Here is a 19,349-nt window from a genome sequence, read left to right as displayed (position 1 = left end):
TCCTCGAAGTATGTCGGAGATTTATTTTGTGAAATAATGACAAAAAAGTGATCCTTTATGTTATGACATTAGTTTGTGAATAGGAATGAATAATAAGAATCAAGGACGACAGATCTGTATATAAATCAAAACTTGTACGAATACGAAATGTCAACAAACATTTACATTCAGTCGTTGATATAATTTTGTGCTGTGAAGATGCTGTGAACCGGTTTCGTTCTTAATGGAAAAATCTATGCCCCTCTCGAAGGAATTTGATAAAACTCACGAAAGGGACACGAGGGTCTGTTACATCACACTTACGTCTCCTAAGTCAGGTTAAGCGCAACATTCGAAACCTGTCGGATACGCAGCAACACTGTCCTCGTATTGCTTTCTCCGGACGAATCAACACAGCATGTCCAGGTAAAATTTAAGAAAATTCTTTTCGATTGAAGGTGGTCTTGCTCGAGTCGTCTTGCAGATTATTATCGATTTTATTATATTGCGAATAAAGAGAGAGAGAGAGAGGGGGGGAGGGGGAGAGAAGTTTCGTGAAAATATAAAATTAATGACTAGATCCGTAAGAGAGCCAATCCACGTGTGGTTACGAGTGTGTGTCGAATATTGTGCTGAAATCAGATATTCTTTATTAATTCTACTAACTTCTCTTATTTTATCGACTTAGAGATATATAAGTATTTTATTAACAGTTCACAGATCGTCCGTACAATTTGGACGGACAGTTCTTGTGGTCTTTGTTATTTAATCGATCCGTTGCATTGCATTTTCTTAGTCGATGAATCGCCAATACCATATTTCTATGACGCTTCCTCGTATGAAACTTTCGCTCATTCAATCTTATCGTTATTTCCGTTATTTTGTCCGTTCGCGGAGAGACGCGCAATGAATGCCATTGCGCCATTACCTATGCCGCTGAGCATTTAGAGAGCAATCAAAGGTGCAATCTTATCCGACGCGGTGATTTGGCAAAACGTGTGTAAACAAACGCGCTTCTTCTGCGCGGGTATTAAGAAGGCATTAAGAATTCCCGTGTGGCTGAGTATCGCGATTATTATTTGTCGCCTTTTAATACGCACATTCTTAATTTAGAGTACACAACAACGCCACTGGGGATTTTACAACCCGGTATCGTTGTAGCATTTTAACATTCATGACATTCATGTACGCGACGAAAGCACCGTCTGCTTTTGTACTCCTCCTCGTTATTCTATTTAGAGAAAAGCTGTTATTTCGCCCTGTCTTGTTTTTTTCTCCTTTGCGCGACACCCCGGACAATCGGCTGTCAAGCAGTTTTCGTTACAAAATTACACACCGCTCAACCGCATTGTCATATCAGCCACGCGGCTGTAAATTTATGAAAACCGTTGACGCGCCCGACCGCATCATTATACCGAAAAATACGGAGGAGCTGTATCATCCACGAATTGACATTTTTAAAAAAGAAAAAGCAGAGAAGAAAATAATTAAAAATACGACGATATAATCTGGAACATTCTATTAAGCTTAACGGAAAGTCAGTGTGATCGCGTGATCCGATGATCCGTATTTTAATTTCACCAATAATCGTGAAAACTCGAGAGATACGTTAATAATGAATTAATCGTGCTGCGATGCTCCCTCGCGATGGAGCGATAAACAATCGCAAAGGTTCGATAAGAGTAGCGCGCACGAGACGAGCCTATCCTATCGACGAAGTAACGCAGTCCTCCGCGGAAACAACATGCGCCGATAAGCCGTAACACGTGAAAAATATTCGAGAGAGTCGGCTCGCGTGATCACCCGCGTATGTACCGTCGCGTACGAGCGATAAACGAGCGCTTGTAAGGTATTCGGAGTATGCAACAATACGTCACGGTGAGGACGATACGCAACGTGGTTATTAAAATCGTTATCTCGCTCGGCGAGCGGCTTTTCGAATATGACGCATGTCGTGTCTATCTCTCGTAGGCTATCTCGGGGGTTCCTTTCGTTTCTAGCATCCGTTTGCGTTTTCCACGCGCTCGCCGCGGCCGGTCGGGCGTTATCGCGTTATTACGTTGCGTGACAAGCGCATTAATGCACGGTAACGCAGCGCGAGCTGATTAACGCGGCAGGCAGAGTTCCGATCGATTTCAGCCCGATAATTTGCGGAATTATCGGCGAAATTAACACACGGACATGTGCGCGCGTGTGTTCACGCGTCCGCTCGACTGCTGTATTTTTTGCATTAGGAAAATCTCCCCATGAGGTACGAATGACGTTTGCATGTCGCGTTGAGTAACGCTGCGGTCGAGCGCGTCGCGCTGTTATTGCGCGCGGAAACGAGGTGGTACCGCGCTCGACGCATCAATTCATAAATCGAATATACGCGATGTCTTGTCTCTGTTTGCTCTCATCGAACGACATGGGTACGCCGCGAGAGAAGACGTTGAGAGAAGGCAACGAGCGAAATGCTTTCAGGCGAGCACGGTGGAAAATCTCGCGACGGGGTCTTAAGGGGGAGAATTATATGCACTGAGAAAAAATTGTATTAAAATTAAACGAATATTTGCTTGAATACGACTGTGAATAAATTTATTTAAATTAAGCAATTATTTTCTAAAATTCAGGAAAAAAGTTTACATTCGGAGAGAACCTCTGTATTTCATTTTAGAAATTAGTCGCTTAATTTGAATAAATGTATTCACAGTCATATTCAAATAAATACTTGTTTAATTTGAATACAATTTTTCCTCAGTGTGCGGGAGGCCGTTTTTAAGGCTACTTTTACAAATTTTTTTAACAGAAACGGTAAGATCAATGGATTTGAAATTTTCACAGTATATTCATTAATGTTCAAAGTTATAAAATATATTTTATAACTTATAAAAAGTTATAAAGTAAATTTTATTGAATCACAAGAACCGATCCAATTTGTAATTTTAGATAAAAATGCAGTCATCCGTTTGCGAACTCTATGTTTGCTGTCGACATAATTCCGGGCCTTTCATTACTCTGAAACCAAAAAATGAGAAAGATTTTTAAAATATACGGTTGCCATTATAGCCCGTACCAAAATGAAGACAATGAAGCTATGTTTGGAAAAATAATGACTATACAAGAAAAAGTATCGAAAATGAAACTTTCTTCAACTTGTAATCATGTTTAAAAAATGAATAAAATAAAATATAAATGTGTTCGAGGTAGGGACGAAAACTACATGTCTATATTCTGTAAAAATTTCAAGTTATTCGGTTCAGTAGTTTTTGCGTAATCGTGTCGACAGTTTAAGAAAATGGTGTTCCCAGATAAACGCGTTTAAAGTTTTATGTGTACTTCTTCCATATAGATAGTAACAAATTTAATTTATACTTTGAACATTAATGAATACACTGTGAAAATTTCAAGTCCATTGATCCTACCGTTTCTGTTAAACAAATTCGTAAAAATAGCTTTGAAAACGGCTAGCTCCGCATGTGATTCTCCTCTTAAATGTATAACAGAGACTTAAATGTAGCGCAGCCGCGCGCGTAAATCGACAGGGAAATTTCGTCGGGCCGATCCTTCGCCCGACAAAGTTCTCGTCTTGTAAGTCTTTGAGAACATTAGAAGCTTCGCGTAACTTCGCAGGTGATGTCGTTGTTTAATTGGTCAACAGCGATCTCTTCCGGCAACTATTATGCAAAATATCAGTTTCTCGAAAGTCATATATTATGTTGTTTGCACGAGGCGCCGGATTCCAAGGAGGCAAGCTTAATCGCTGTTTATGGGCGAAATTTGGACCGCATGTTTTCGTTTGACGTGCCTTAATTTTCTCGTGCCCAGTTCTGCCCTGAATGTGTGTGTGTGTGTGTGTGTGTATGAAAGGGTACATGGTATGAGATATCGTCTAATTAGACTGATCGATTAGATTCACGTGCTTCAAATCGGTCTAATAATCTGTAGATTAGAAGAGCGACGATGTGTCGCGTGTGTCGTATAAAAGTTACGCTCGCTCAGCTCCACGGGATAATTCCACTCCGAGCGAGCTAAGAGGAACGCAGGGACGGCGCGGAATGATAACGGGGTGAAGTTTCTTTAATGAACTCTCGCAGGAGTGGACAAAACGAAACTTTATTCGTCGTTTAATTTCACGCGGATCTTACTTCCACGAGAGGACCTCGCCCCTTCTCCGGCTTGGTTGCGAAGATATTTGACTTTAAAAATACAAAGTTATGTAACAACGATTCCCCTTGGTATCCTTTCGTAAATATTGTTATTTGGAATCCGAATAAAGGCACTTAATATTTTTCTTTTTTACTTTGCAACGATCGTCTTGTAGGGTGAAGTCGCGAGGCAATAGTGCAAAAGGTACTTATCTCCGTTTTATCTGCTCATTTACTTATCAATTGAATGCGAACACGTGACCGATTAAAATGCCGCAAAACAACGAGATTACCTTGGAAACCAACTGCTGGCGCGCGTTTGTTTCTCGCGCGAGTTCAGCCGCGCGGGAGACACTTCGCGGAATATTTATATATTGCATAATTCAACGCAAATATTAGGCTTGAAATTGAACTTGCACCTGTTACAGCAGCCTCTCAGTGCTTCTTAATGTCAACGGTCTTTCTTATCTTTCCGCTCGGTTTCTTTCTGCGAGAAAGTTTTTCACCTTCGAAAAATAACGTCGAATGAGTTCGCAGATTTTTAGAATTTTTAACACCTGGGCGCAGATTTGATTAACCAATTGCGAGATTGGATATTGTTCTCTGATAACAGTTGTTCATCATTTGTAATCTTCTGTTGGAAGTTACTTTTATATAATTATTAACACGATTCAGATATTGTTCTTTGATAAATTGCTCATCATTTGTTGGAAACTACTTTTATATAATTATTTACACGATTCAAAACAATCCTTTTCAGTCGCTGCACGCGTTTATATATCGGATAGAGACTTAAAAAGATTGACTTACATTCAATCGATATTGACATTATTTTGAACACTACGGCACACAAAATTCCTGTTAGAAACAAAGAACCGTTTCGGAAGAACGTAGTATCTTAAAAAATTCGCAAATCTGCAGATTTTCGATATCTCCCCAATAATGATAAGGACGCGCAAAGTTAAAGTCACTGATACACACTCGCTCACAGCAAAATCCTCGCACCACTTACGTCAGAGACGAAAACTCTGCGAGTACATGTTATTTTGCGAGATACGGCGCGCCGACAAATTCTCTCAAACGAGCCGTAAATGATATTTTAATTGAATATTAACACTCGTGGTGTACGCTCAAGTATTTGCGCACTTAACAATTGTCAAAACGCACCGAACTTAAACATTAACGATGATTTACGATTGCAGTATCAATATTTATTGTAATAAGCGACCAATTCGGAGATAGTGAAAATACTAATTGGGCAATTAATCATATAAACGATACGACACTTCATGGAGATATATTGTGTTGACGAATATCAGGGATTCCCAACTTGCTGGAATATATTTCGGGCAAGGTATTATACGATGTAAAAATGCATTGATCCACGGGATTTTTTTAAAATTTAGTATTATACTCTACGATATATCTCAACCGTGTGTTCTAGATACATTATTATGCAATATGGACCGATCTTTATAAAAAATCAATCCAAGGCAACTCCTTGAAAACGATCTTGAACGCGAACACGGTCTTTCAAATTAGAAGTTAATTCGTTTTAAGGCCAACATGGTAGCTCCGGCGATTAAACAGCCAATTTATCCGCAGCCACTTAGTGGATTAATTCGTGAGACCGTGATTTTTGCGTAAGACCGCCGGAATTGCTGACGAAACGATGATCCAGGAGGAGCCTTCTGTATCTTCAGCTCCGCTTTTGACTTTTCGTGACAGCCGCATTAGCCGATAATGGGACGATGCACAAACAACACAATATGTTTGCTTGACAAATTCCTCGCAGAGCCGAGGAAAGAGAGAAAGAGGACGTGACGTAGTCGCGCCTGTTTTATAGAGCGTTCGATAATCCGTTCGCATTATCAAGGCGCGAGCTTTATCACCACTGTTTGCGGAGCCGTACACTTCGCGCGCGCGCACGTCGACGTATCGACGTATCGGTATGCTTATCTGTGCGTCGATATTTGGCCTAATTGTCATTGCGATCGTTCATTGTCTATAAAACGGCTAGGCTAGATCGCGTTCGCGTTCGCAAAGGTTAGCCTCCCGCAAGTACTTCGATACTTCGTTTCCGATCCCGTGAGATCCTACTCCCGAGATCTCGATACTTTCGCTCTCACATTAGCCGAATATTAATTATCGATTATTCGCGCCCGCGCTTGTGAGAATATCTTATCTAAAAATCGGCATCAGCGACTTTCGCGTCACAAGAGGGTCTCCGTCATCTCGATGTTTTGATATTGAACTAAATGTCGATACTCGATAGGCGTCGCATCGAATGGCGTCGTAAGCTATGAGCGAACTGAGAAACCTCGATGCTTGGAAAGAAAGCATCAAGTGGCATCAGTAGTCGTTTATTGCAGTGTATTCCCTTGATTGTGCATGCGACTTTTGTTACAATTATTTTGCCCATTCCACGGATAATATTGACGTAAGAATCGCACAAATAATCCTATTGCGATTGACCGCGTAGAGCGTCTCTCGAATCGAGAAAAATACGAGCAAACGATCAAGCAAACAAACTGCAATTAGAACACACTCTGAGGGAAACACGGATTACATCGAGCGATCGATCGATCGAAAGTGGAGAATCGCTATTAAAAATACGGTGTCCGCGTGATCGGTGGATTCAACGATTATCGCAAGTCATAGCAGCATCGAGTCGACCCGATTTATCTCATCGTGCAAACATCGGAAAAACCGGCCTCTCGGGCGAAAAGTATTCACCGCGCTCATCCTGTTCGCCAAACGTCCCGGTTATCGAACGGAGAGATCTTCTAGATTATTACCTGGCGGGGGCCTCACGACTGTGACTAACTGTGGAAAGCTACAAACCGGTGCGTTCGAAAACTTCCAACTAACGCGCGCGAGCACGTGGCACAGTTTATATATTAAATTACGCCACGCGCGGCGGCCATTCCACCGATAGCGTGATCGACGGTCGAATCAAATTCCCGGGAATCGACGCCCGTGCTCTGAAGTCAGGCTTAGGTCATCACGTGACGATCGGCACGTGACGGCCGTTCTTCGGTGACGTCATCGCGGGGGAGGTTGAGGACAAGAGAGGGAGCTTGCCCCGCGAACCGCGGCGCGTTTAAATGGCGAGCCGCGCGTCGTCGCAAACTCAGTTTCTTCATTGCGTCGTGAAAAACGCACTGAAATCTCGCGCCATTCGCGTTATTCGTGCACACTTATTTTCCTCGTTTCGCGTCGAGCGACGTTTCTTCAACGTTATAGCCGCCGGTCGGTCGGGAAACCATCAGCGAACGTCGCGAAGACACTTGCGACGTAAACCGAAATTTCTCGCCATTCGCGGGCGAATGTTTGCCTTTTCCTTCGACCAATGCTTTTTGCCGGCGTTTGATGTCTTAACGAGGCTCGATCCGCGTGACTGTGATGTCACCAGGTAGCAGAGAGAACCGAGGAAATCCTGGAAACTGAACACGAAGCTCGAATTTCTCCAGATAGCTGTCGTGTTCACGTGGGGTCACGTGACTCTCGTTGGAGGAACAAACTCCCCGATAACTAAACGAGCTCGGGGTTCTTATGAGAAAAGACTACTCAGCGAAATCATTCAAGTGAGTGCAACGCATTCCTGCTACATCTCTCTCGACCTTTTTTATCTTTGTTTTTAAGACGCCTCGTCTTTTTCGAGGATTCCTGCACTCTCTTTCTTGTCTCATGTGTCCTCGAACTCGAATCTTCGGAGATATTGCTCAAATCTGACCTGCTCTCGTGTGTGCAGACTGATTCGCAACTAGAGAATGCACAACACGTGGAGGAGCTTACAATCCCGAATCTGGGATGGAATTTCTTGTGAAGGATTGCTAATTTTTTGACTTCTCAAGGTTAAAACATCCTCCACAAGAAATCTTAATAATATCTATTTTAAAATTAGTTATTAATTTCTTGTTGTTTACCACACCTGACGAAAAATATAATTTTAAGTGTATAATTTGACAAAAATTGAGCGTAAGTTAAAAAAATTACACAAAAATATTAAAATTAAACAAATTATAATATCGGAAGAAACACATCAGCATAACAAATTTCACGGGGCGAAATGGATATTCGCTCGCATATAATCTGGAGACTCGAAGTTAATAGCAAACAATTTATCGCGAAGCAGAACTCGAGTATCAACAAATCTGATATCAACAAATTTGATCCTGTTAAATTAAACAATTAATACACATCTAATCTCTACTCTAGCCGCCGGCGTCTAATTCCGCTTTGAAGTTCAACTGAAGGAGATTTATTGCGAGCGATTAAACGAGAAGATACGTTACGACTTCTAACGTATCTTCCTTTGATCGCTCACAGTACATTTCTTCGTCTACTTCGCCAATTATCTGTCTCTAATGTTTGCACGTGTCTCTCTGCGACAGAAGAGATCCGGGGATCGTAATACAAATGGTAATTTTTCACGGCCGGCTTTGCGTGAAGGGAAACCGCGAAAATTCATGTTCGACGATCGAATCGCATCGCAGTTTGAAAATCCTTCATTCCGACGTTCCATTTATTAACCTTTCAGTCACGTGCGCGGCTTAATTAGCTGTCGCCTAGATTTCATAGATCTCACAGGCCTTGGCACCAAGAGAATGTCATTATCAGAAACGATAAGCGACGTTTTGTACCGCATTTGTCAATTGATGTGATCTTTTCTCTCTTGCAAATAAGCCATGAGACTCGCGTCGCTCGGCTAATGCTTATATATTAGTGCAGGTGGAGCGGCGCAGCTATGCATACGGCAAAACTCGGCACGTGTTTATAAAACTTCCATATACCATTCGCGCGAATTACATGCGACGGACACGAATTAGCGCGTCATGTGTTTGTTTCGGCGGCGATAGGTAGACATTCTTTCGCCGTTTTGTTTCGTTGAATTGAACGCGCGCGAGAGAGTATGCCGACAGAAACTGATGACTCGCCGACGAAGCAGATGCACGTGGATGAGCGCACGTGAGTCACGAATCTCAGATGAATTGTGTCTGAGATCAGACACGACTGTCGTATTGCTCAATATTTGAGATATCCGTGCAAACTGTCGGTGGATTTCCTCACGTTCCCGCGAAACGCCGGGCAATAAAGAGATAGACGGAAAACACGAGATGCGTGAATCGTTGAATTTCGTAGGACGCACATCGCCGCGGGGAAAAATGCGCCCGCCTGGCCGTTGCACAATCGCGAAACAAGCCAGTCGGTCTCTCCCTTTTTTCTTCTCTTCGCTTTTCGCGAATGTGTTTTCTCTTTCGGAAATGTAACGTTTTGTAAGCAAACGCCGGTAACGGCGGAACAATCGGCCGGAGTGACGCCAGTCAATCGAACCCACTTGTGGTAATTGCGGCCTCTACGATGAATCATATTGGCGCCGTTGACGATCGCACACGTGACTGTTTTCGTCGGCATATTATATACTTTGTATCGCGGCTCGATTGATTTCCGCGACACGTAGCTCTCCTCGAAAATGTGGCGAGCCAAAATTGGAACGCCGAGATGGTAATTTCGGAAAATAAAAAAGAAAAGTAAATTTCAGTTCGCTACGTTGAAGTTACCCGGTGAAAAGTCTCGTACCGAATTTCTTCACATGCCCGTTAAAACGATATGAGTAAATCTCATTTCGCTCTATTTAGGTTTTTCATTATCCCCATCTTGTATCCTCCTCTCTATTTTCTCTCTATCCTTATGTCTCTATTCTTTTGTATTATCGATCTCCATCTCGCATTCGATTCTGTCTTCTCGCGGTAGGATATAAAATCCCGTTGCTTTTATTATCATCAACGTCGACGCACGTGCAGGTGAATTGCGCAGATGAAATGACTCGCCGAGGAGCGGAAACGTTGACTCGCGCCTGAGACCGACGATTCCGGTGCGACGAACCGAACGAGGCTCGTCCCGTTTAGAGATAAGATTAATCGGCTGATTTTATTTATTACCGTTATCTGCATAATTGCAATGATTAATGCACCGCACAGTTCACGGGCCGTGTGATTTACACGGTGCAAACAACTTGAACGCACCGGCGGGAGCGCAGATCCTCGCGGATTAGCCGGCACTTGGATCGCGAGCGTCACGCGATCTTGAGAATCTTCTATCAAAGAGTATAACAAGATCATGAAAGTTGTAGCGAAAGCCGTAAAAAAGCCTCTTTAAAGGATCCTTAAAGGATAACTTTAAGCCACTTTAAACGAAGAGCGATAAACGCGCGCGAACGTTCCATCCTGAAAAAATGAGGACCATTCGAGCTGCTGCCACGGCTCGAGTGCTATCGATCGGTACCAGGATGCAGGATCCGTAAAAAGTTATGAAACTGCGCGTCTTACATAAAATAGGAGCCGTAAGGATAACCGCGTTCACGTAACCGGCAGCACGCACCGGGGGCGGCGATCTCGTCGCGTCGCGATCTTCGACGCGTGCACCTGGACGAGCAGCACCGGCGGAGCGCCCTGCGTCGAGAAAACGACGAGGCTGGCCGTCGTTCCTCCTTTATCCAAAGGAGCATCCCGTTATTTCTTCAGACAAGCAGGAAATAGGAATTGCCGGAATTGACGCACCGGTGAACGTCGCCGATGAGGAACAAAGCCCGGTAGTCGTAATCGTTGGGTCGACCAAACATTCGCCCGTGTCGATTGTGTTGTTCGTTCGATTCGATTGACTTAACGTTCTTCCGACAAAGAATAATCGGAGGCTTCATTCGTCGAAGCGGTTCTTTTTTCGGCGCAGCTCAGTCGCGCGCTGCGACTGCGGATGTTCCGCGCTGTGCGTACGTGCCGCGGAGCATGTCGCTCTATTTACGCGACATTGTGTAATATTTTTGCGATACATTATCCTTATTTAATGGACACGGGTTAAAGACATCCTCGTGACGGCGACGGCGGCGTTGCCTTGACTGCAATTAGCACGTGGTTCACGGCCAAGTTTAATAGGCTCGTTGTCTTCCGTTCGTGAATATTGCGTCCAATCGTGCTCAACCGGCGATCAGAGTCTCGCGATATCACGTCGCCACGTGATTACGATTTTAATACACGGGCTCTTCTTCCTTCCCTCTCCGTAAGCTCTCGCCGGTATTATGTTGACATGAGGCTTGACGATGTTGATCTTATGTTCTGCGTGTTCGCAGAATGAAAAATGGCGATAGCCCGGCGGGCGGCAGGACGAGCTTGGACGGCTACGTGAACCACGGCTTGAGCGGCTCCATCACCAATGTGGATTCGTACGGCACCGACATGTACCAGTCCTTCGGCGATTCGCATGAAACTCATCGAGGGATACAAGGCTCCTCGGATTTTATCTGTGAGTATCGGAGACGCGAGTCCTTCCCGCGCGGGCGATAAAATATCGCGCAATCGTGCTCTCTCTCTCTCTCTCTCTCTCTCTCTCTCTCTCTCTCTCTCTCTCTCTCTCTCTCTCTCTCTCTCTCTCTCTCTCTCTCTCTCTCTCTCTCTCTCTCTCTCTCTCTCTCTCCCCCTCTCCCTCTCTCTCTCTCTCGATGGCCAATTTACGGAAGGGGGTGAATCGCGTCGAATGTGGCGCATATGTTAAACCAGCAGCAGCTACGTGTAAATTGAATATAAATGCGATTGTATAAATTTTCGAAGGAGCTGCTAGCTCGCGCGCGCGTCGGGAATATCGCAGGAGCAGCGGCGTCCGGATTGATATTTACCAGCGACGGAGCAGGCACGTAATAACGACGTATCTTATGAAATCGGCGGCAACCTTGCGTGCAGTTTCGTACTTCCTACGTACGACGCACACGTGACGATAATACGAAAATACTCTCGCTCAATCTCTCGATCTGGCGGATAAATAGTCCTGAATCATCTTCATTATATTGGCGATTCATGTGATCCGATCATGTGACGGAGACACAAAGTGCTTGAGTCGCCGGCAAATAGTAGCCGCAGTTTCGCGCGACGCGACGACTCGCTAGAGTTCGAGAGAGAACAAGTTGGAATGTCGCTCATTGTCGAGACATGTACTTCTACGAAAAACTGATTAAAATCGACCTTCGTGTGTTACGAAACACTCGAAGCTTGCATTATCGGTGGGTAACTTTAGTATGTTCGGTAGTTACGATAATTAAGAAAATAAAGAGTAGCAACTTGTGCAGTCGTCAATTGCGCTTAATGCGCTTTCATCGCCGCCGGCAAAACAAACCGATAATGTGGGGGAATTTTGTCAACGACGTCCTTTAGCTTGAAATACGATAACAATCGTTCAACTCTGAATAAAGCGACATACTTGGCATGAGATAGCACGCAGTTGATGCGAAATTTCGACGAGGAATTCTCCTGAATAGACCGACCAGAAATCAGATTTCAAATACGAGACAAGCTGAGAGAGAAATATCCTTCGCTTTTAGAGAGAGAAATATCCTTCGATTTTCGCGTCGTTTATTTTACGCGAACGGTCGTTATCGATCGGTTTTTATTTTTAACGAAAAACTTTGTCGTTGGCTTCGAATACACCGTACATCGAACATCTTGCACCGCGCATCGTGAATAATTCGGAGAAATGATGATCATCCAGACTTTTTCGTCGAGATTCTGGAAGCTGTAACACGGATTCGCGATACGCGATGAATCTGATATGATAAAGAGAAAACATACACTACAATTTATACACGTCATTAATGACTTTATTCCGCGGAACTGGTTCGCCTTCCTTGACGTGCTGCGCGAATTGTCGTCCTTCGAAGGAGCGAACCGCACGTTCCGGCACGTGCCTGGAAGTACATACTATTTTTTCTCGTCTTCCTTTCAACGAGAGATGATAAATCCAACGCACTGTCCGTACAATATGCACGTACGTCGTCCTTGTCACCGGCGACAAGTCGCATTTTTGCGTACGCGAAATTATTTATGAGTTAAGCGCGTGCTCGCCGAACAGCGCGACGAGTGCGAATCCCTGTGTGTTGAGAGTACGTGGGAGTTTCGAGTCACGGTGAGAAATTTGGTCAGCCGTTGAGAGAACAGTCCTCGGGGTCGCTCTTATTTATCTTGGAGAAAGAACTCTGTGTAATCGTAAGTTCATTAAATGCGTCTTAGGAAGTCTATATATGTCCGGAATTCCAGTGAATCATACTTGACACGGAGAAACGACCAGTACACACAGAGTGATAACTCTTATCATTTTGAATATCTTGCTAATGACATTTCCTTCGATGAAACGAGAGTCGAAAGAAAGTATCACCTTCTTCAGGCAACCGTTCCAACACCATGTCATTTCTATTAAATAAACTTTTCTCCTATTCTATCTCTCATACACTCTCATGTTCCGAAGGTATTCGAAGTGATAATCGTTATTGCTTTATCCTGTGTATCGAACGAACGAATCACGAATGTGGCTGTAACGGAACTTTCGAAGACACGAAGACTTTTTTATGGTAGCAAGAGTATGATTATATACGTTTAGGAAGTGAATTTACATGTAATACGGAATATAGGAGCGAAGAAACATGTTCCCCAATCTTAATCTCCTCCCTCGATCTCCACCCGGTTCAATGTCGCTGCGAGTAGGAAGTCGCAGGATCTCGCTTCTGCATCTCTCGCTTACATGCGTAAAACGCCATGATTGTATTGTGTGTAAGGCTATCGTTTGTTGCGCCAACAGTGATCGAAGAACCAGGAGATGACGAGGTTAAGCAGAAGGACGGTGTCGTGAGGACAGCAGTGCGATACACGAAGCGCCGTGTCAGGGCCACGTGCACGAGAAAAACCCTTTACAAGAGGTTGCCGATCTTGAGCTGGCTACCAAGGTACAATGGTCAAGATGCACTCGGAGATCTGGTCGCCGGAATTACCGTGGGCCTCACCGTCATCCCACAGTCGCTGGCGTATTCGAACGTCGCCGGTTTACCGCCGCAGGTACGCCGAGAGATTTTTATCGTTCGCTCACGACGACTCACGAGAGATTACGTGGAGGGTTACATCGGTCTTACGCGGCAACGGTCGCAGTCGATGCATTCTCAAGAGGATAGTCTTTAATTAATCTGAGATGAAGTTCTTTTTCCAATTGATCATTCTTTCTCTCTCTCTCTCTCTCTCTCTCTCTCTAGAAAGAAAGAGTCGTTTGAAGATTGATCTTCGATAAGGATTTTAATTTATGATCGTTTTAATGTCGGGCTCAACCGGGTCGCGTAACATTGGAAATCGATCAACAGCGTCTGGTACTGATTTTCTTCATGAGGTTTTCGTTAAAAGAACTTTTTGAAATCACATCTCTCATGTCAGCCTAATTCTTCTCACTCACGTGTTTCAGTACGGTCTGTACGGCAGCTTTTTGGGCTGCTTCATCTACGTAATTTTTGGCTCCTGTAAGGATATACCCATGGGACCCACTGCCATTATTTCATTGCTGACTTATCAAACGGTGTCTCATTTGGAGGACCCGGTGCCGCATGCGATTCTGCTGAGCTTCATGGCCGGGCTCGTCGAGCTAATAATGGGTATATTCGGCCTCGGTGAGTCAACATTTCAATAATTTGTCAATATGGCGTCGATGTCTTCTTTAAGCCATCGACAACGACACCTGAGATGTTTTTAAGGAGACTTCCGAATGGAAGGAATGCAGAATACCTTTTTGCGTTTCAGGATTTTTAATAGATTTCGTATCTGGGCCGGTAAGCTCCGGCTTCACATCGGCAGTAGCTCTGATAATCGTCACGTCGCAAGTTAAAGATATCCTCGGCATCTCCGCCAGGGGTTCTCAATTCATCGAGATGTGGCAGAGTATCATTGCAAACATACACGACACGTCAGCCTGGGACGCTGCCCTCGGGGCATCCTGCATAGTACTGCTCCTAATCTTGAGGGTAATTATTCTTCTTCTGTGGGAAGAAGGGGTTGAATGTTTTTTTTCTCTCTACGCCGCAATTAATATTGAAATGTTATCAAATCATTTGGATACAGATTTAATTTAATTTATGTGAGACTATATGATGCGATGTGTGAATTGTAGTTGTTAGCCTCGTGCAACATCGGGCCGGAAAACAAGGAACTTCGCACCACGAAACACCGTGTTGTAAACAAGATCCTCTGGCTGATCAGCACTTCGCGAAATGCGCTGTTGGTGGTACTCTGTGGCTGTTTGGGCTACAGCTTTCAAAACGAATCACCTGTTAAACTAATTGGTATGAGAGTTTACTGTTGCGAATAAACTTCTAAACAGAGCAACACGTTTATATTTTAGTAGAGTTAGTAATTTCAAATGATATCTTTTAGACATACATACTCGCTTCTCTATTTATTCTCTTTCTCCTGGATTTCTCTTCGGAAATATTAATATAATTATCCGACATCGTTCATGAAGCTTGTAGCGCTTATAAATAAACATTCATATTACGCTCAGTCGACAATTATAAAATACTTTCGTTTTTATCATTACAGAGGTCTACGTAATCGATGGTTATTCTGGAAAGTCGAGTCAGGCTAAAAAAGAGTTTTCGTTGCAGGATATATACCGGGAGGTATGCCTATCGTACAAATCCCCCCGTTCGGATACATGAAGGATGCCAACACGACGGTCACGTTCGTCGACATGGTCAGTAATTTGAGCACCGGCATTCTCGTTATACCACTCATCTCTTTAATGGAGGATATCGCCATTTGCAAAGCCTTTGGTGAGTACAATGTACTAATGTTGACTTCTTAATAAAAATCGATAAAAACTTCTTTCCGTTCCGTTATTTCATAATTTTATATTAAAAATAGATTCAGCTCTGCTCTGCTCAGCGCAACCAGCAATTCGGTTTTTATCATACGGTTAAGGTTGTTGATTGACATGAAATCTCTGTATTCCACAGCTAATGGAAAATCGGTAGACGCGACGCAGGAGTTAATAGCGATCGGCATGTCGAATATTGGAAATGCCTTCGTACAAGCTTTCCCAGGCACAGGATCTCTTAGCAGGAGCGCGGTAAATAATGCTTCCGGAGTTAGAACTCCGTTCGGCGGTATCTACACCGGTGAGTCTCTGCGTGTGGTATCCGCGGTTCGCGCGGAAATTAATTATTACGTCTACTTAAACTCGAATTGTTTGACTAGAGCGTAAAGTCAGGAATGAAGAAGATTAAGTATGGATGACGCCTCTTACGCTAGAAAGTTCTTGAATTTCCTCAATAATAGACGACACAAGTCTGTCTGATCGAGTAATTCCCTTCTGGTTCATTGGTCCCGGCAAAGAGGCGGGGTGTTCCTTTGCGCTTGCGGCATAAATTTGCATTCTTCGTACGATCGGCAAGATACGAATATCGAAATTTTTGTTTCCAGGCGCGCTAGTAATTTTAGCCCTGCTGTTCCTCACCCCGTACTTCAGTTTCATTCCGCGCGCCAGTCTAGCTGCGATCATTATAGCCGCGGTCATCTTCATGGTCGAAGTCAAGGTGGTGAAGCCGATGTGGAGGACGAAAAGTAAGCGCGCACTTCTGATGCAGGAAATGCCGACGCCGTGAACGCGCCACGAGTGAATTACCTCTCGGTGTTTCAGAGTCAGATCTGATCCCAGGCCTGGGCACGTTCATCGCCTGTCTGGTCTTGCAGCTGGAGATCGGTATCCTCTGCGGAGTGGGGCTGAATATTATCTTCATCCTGTACCACGCCGCCAGACCGAAAATATCCGTGGAGAAGCTCACGGTGAGAGTTATTCACCCGCGTTGTCAAGAAAACGCAATTCTCAGTACCACAATCATGAATTTCAGAAATGTCAAATCGAAACGATGCACGAGCGAGTCTCGGTTATATATAAATCCATTTACTGCCATCAGTAATTAAGTATAAATTTGCAATGTAGCGTAGCGTTACGTCATTCGCCAGAACATCATCGCGAGGCTGATCAACGAAACTTGATTGACCGTTTCTTCCAGACCTATCACGGAATCGAGTACTTAATGCTGACGCCAGATCGCTGCTTGATATTCCCATCCGTGGACTACGTTCGCAACTTGGTGACCAAGTACAGCCAACGCGCGGGGAACGTCGCTACGCCCGTGGTGATCGACTGCTCGCACATCTACGGCGCGGACTTCACGGCCGCTATGGTCATCGAGACCCTGACGAAGGACTTTGCCAGCCGAGGCCAGCCACTCTTCTTCTACAACCTGAAGCCCTCGGTGTACGCCGTCTTCGAGGGTGTCGAGCCCACGGACTTCGTCGTCTATTACACGCAGGAGGCGCTGGACGACTTGCTGAAGAAGAGAGGCTACCCGAAGCTGATCAAATAACAGCGGCAGACCGCCGCAATGGTCGGACGCGTGATTGTGCAAAATGCGCGGGCACTTTCGTGCCGTTCATCAAGACTGTCATCGAGATACAACAGCTGGCTACCAAACGCGCGACAGATACGAAAGCAGTATTCGTAGAGAAATAGCGAAACGCCATGAGGATGACGTGGGGTAACGACGCGACCAGTGAGCGGTCCGCGATCGTGGGCGAGATGGATGTTGACGGGACGATAAATCGCGAGTGTTATCGGTCCGCCGCCTTATCAGCCTCTCTGTTACCTCGACGATCAAAGGGATTTCGACGAATGGTTGGCGAACGCACGATGAGCGAAAAGCGCGGTCTCGCGGTTATTTTCGGGTAGCGCATCACTCGGAGTCCGGGACTGTTAACGAGGCAGTTAACGTGCTATCTTGAAATCACAGCCGAGAGCGGCGGATCTGCACAAAGCGACGTATATACACGTATGTATTATATATCATATTTATATATCATCGTCGGCTCGGCGATATCTCGCGCGCGCGCGCGAACGTTTCCCCCCTCTCTCTGTCTCTCTTTCTCTCGTGCGAACTTACGTATATTTCGATATCCAAGGAAATATCGTATCTTCGCGTTTAACCCGCTTACGGAGAGATTCGTGCGACTCGAGGTGTTAAATGCTCGGCGAGCAGACATTGCGTCGCGTCGATCAACAACACAGCCGAAGGATATATATCGCCGATCTATATAATATCTGATAACGACAGTATTCAATGTAAGTTTAGAAGCGAAGATCCATAGATAACGTAGTCGATTCGGTACATGTACTTCAGCGGAGGAATATAAAATTAATACTTTCGATTCGCGCGAGATCGTAGAAGACAGCGCGAGTGCCGGGACGCGAATACATCTCGACGGATGATAACGGATGCTGCTCACCTGAGAAGGAAGAAACTCATTGAGGCAAGCTCGTTTCGTTCGCAAGGTAGTTTCTCGAGACACGATTAAAAAAGAGAACGGTAACTCCAGCTGATCCTCCGTACGGCACGTACGGCCCGAGAAACGAAAGTCGAGAACTAGGATTAAGAGAGAAACGTCTTCGTAAACTCTATCGTTCCGCTCTCGAGTACTTGTCGTGAGCTCAACGCGACCGAAAGCGAAGACGCGAACAAAGACTCTATGTCCTCATTCAGTTTTCCATATTTAAGATCTTCATGCTTTAGACATTTAAGACCTACATTTAAGATCGTGGTGCATACGTGAAGGAGAGATTCCATAGATCTGTGTGTTCCCATCTGCTCCACCACCTGGTAGCATTCGGACGGAACTTTCTGTCTGGAAGCACCTGTATATAAGTATAATAAGTTCGAGAACAATACTGTGATAATTTTATAAAGGACGTCTAGCGCGGACGATCGAGAAACGAGGTCAGGAGATGAGATGATGGTCATACAGCAGAGGACGATGTTGTCTCGTTAGTGTTCGCTAAGTGCTGTTACATTGTCAATTCGCGACGCGATTTGCAGGCGCGCGAAGGCGAGAGGCTTTCCCTGTGAATTAAATAACAGAGGCAGGCTCTCTCTCTCTTTCTCTCCGAGTAAGTTGTCAAGGCGAGTGCTCGCGTGAGCGCTCTAATGTCGAGCGTTCCGCGACGAGAGACGGACATTGTCGCATTCTTTTCGCAGCGATCGAAAGAATCGTTCATTGTTGAGGGTTGTGTTTAAATTCAGCGCGCGGCTCGTCGCTTCGTCAGGAGACAACGTCGACCGATAGTTTGTGCATTATATGTGTAATCAGGATTTCACGGGCGTTTCAAAGGGAACAGGGGAGAGAAAAGAAAAGAAGAGAAAGGTTTCCTTGAACATTGTTGAATAACAGAACGAAACATCCTGCGCCGGCGATTAAAGTAGCCTACCAGCTCGATATCGTCGTCGACGGAGAAGCATGTCGCACACAGTGGATCTGTAAAACGGCCGAACGATGTACTTATGCTTGCGCATTCATATGGCGTCGTTAATTTTATACGATTAATACGTAA

The 19,349-nt window shown here is 44.7% G+C and overlaps 1 protein-coding gene across 2 annotated transcripts; it reads left to right on the top strand.

The window, feature by feature from the left end:
• The first annotated feature begins 174 nt into the window (after positions 1-174).
• On the top strand, positions 175-18,265 carry Esp (Epidermal stripes and patches). Of its 2 annotated transcripts, none has more exons than XM_011145884.3 (11): positions 175-405; positions 11,236-11,408; positions 13,728-13,981; positions 14,376-14,577; positions 14,708-14,928; positions 15,075-15,246; positions 15,568-15,735; positions 15,919-16,080; positions 16,385-16,525; positions 16,602-16,747; positions 16,978-18,265. In XM_011145884.3, the coding sequence occupies exons 1-11, from the start codon at positions 398-400 to the stop codon at positions 17,332-17,334; spliced, it is 2,004 nt and encodes a 667-aa protein (XP_011144186.1). In that variant the 5' UTR covers positions 175-397; the 3' UTR covers positions 17,335-18,265. The 2 variants fall into 2 exon arrangements, with proteins under 2 accessions (XP_011144186.1, XP_011144185.1); XM_011145883.3 differs by lacking the exon at positions 175-405 and adding an exon at positions 7,252-7,693.
• Positions 18,266-19,349: the final 1,084 nt, after the last annotated feature.

Source organism: Harpegnathos saltator, unplaced genomic scaffold (genome assembly GCF_003227715.2).
Source record: "Harpegnathos saltator strain DR-91 unplaced genomic scaffold, Hsal_v8.6 scaffold6, whole genome shotgun sequence".
Lineage (NCBI taxonomy): Eukaryota > Metazoa > Arthropoda > Insecta > Hymenoptera > Formicidae > Harpegnathos > Harpegnathos saltator.
Note: the sequence above shows the minus strand (reverse complement) of the source record. Positions and strands in the feature narration are given on the sequence as shown.

Bases quoted from the DNA above. Each gene is read 5' to 3' on its own strand.
- Esp (XM_011145883.3), top strand. From the start codon at position 7,662: ATGAGAAAAGACTACTCAGCGAAATCATTCAA. The intron at 11,409-13,727 runs GTGAGTATCGGA...TTGCGCCAACAG, and splicing joins AGGCTCCTCGGATTTTATCT to TGATCGAAGAACCAGGAGAT. The intron at 16,748-16,977 runs GTGAGAGTTATT...CGTTTCTTCCAG, and splicing joins TATCCGTGGAGAAGCTCACG to ACCTATCACGGAATCGAGTA.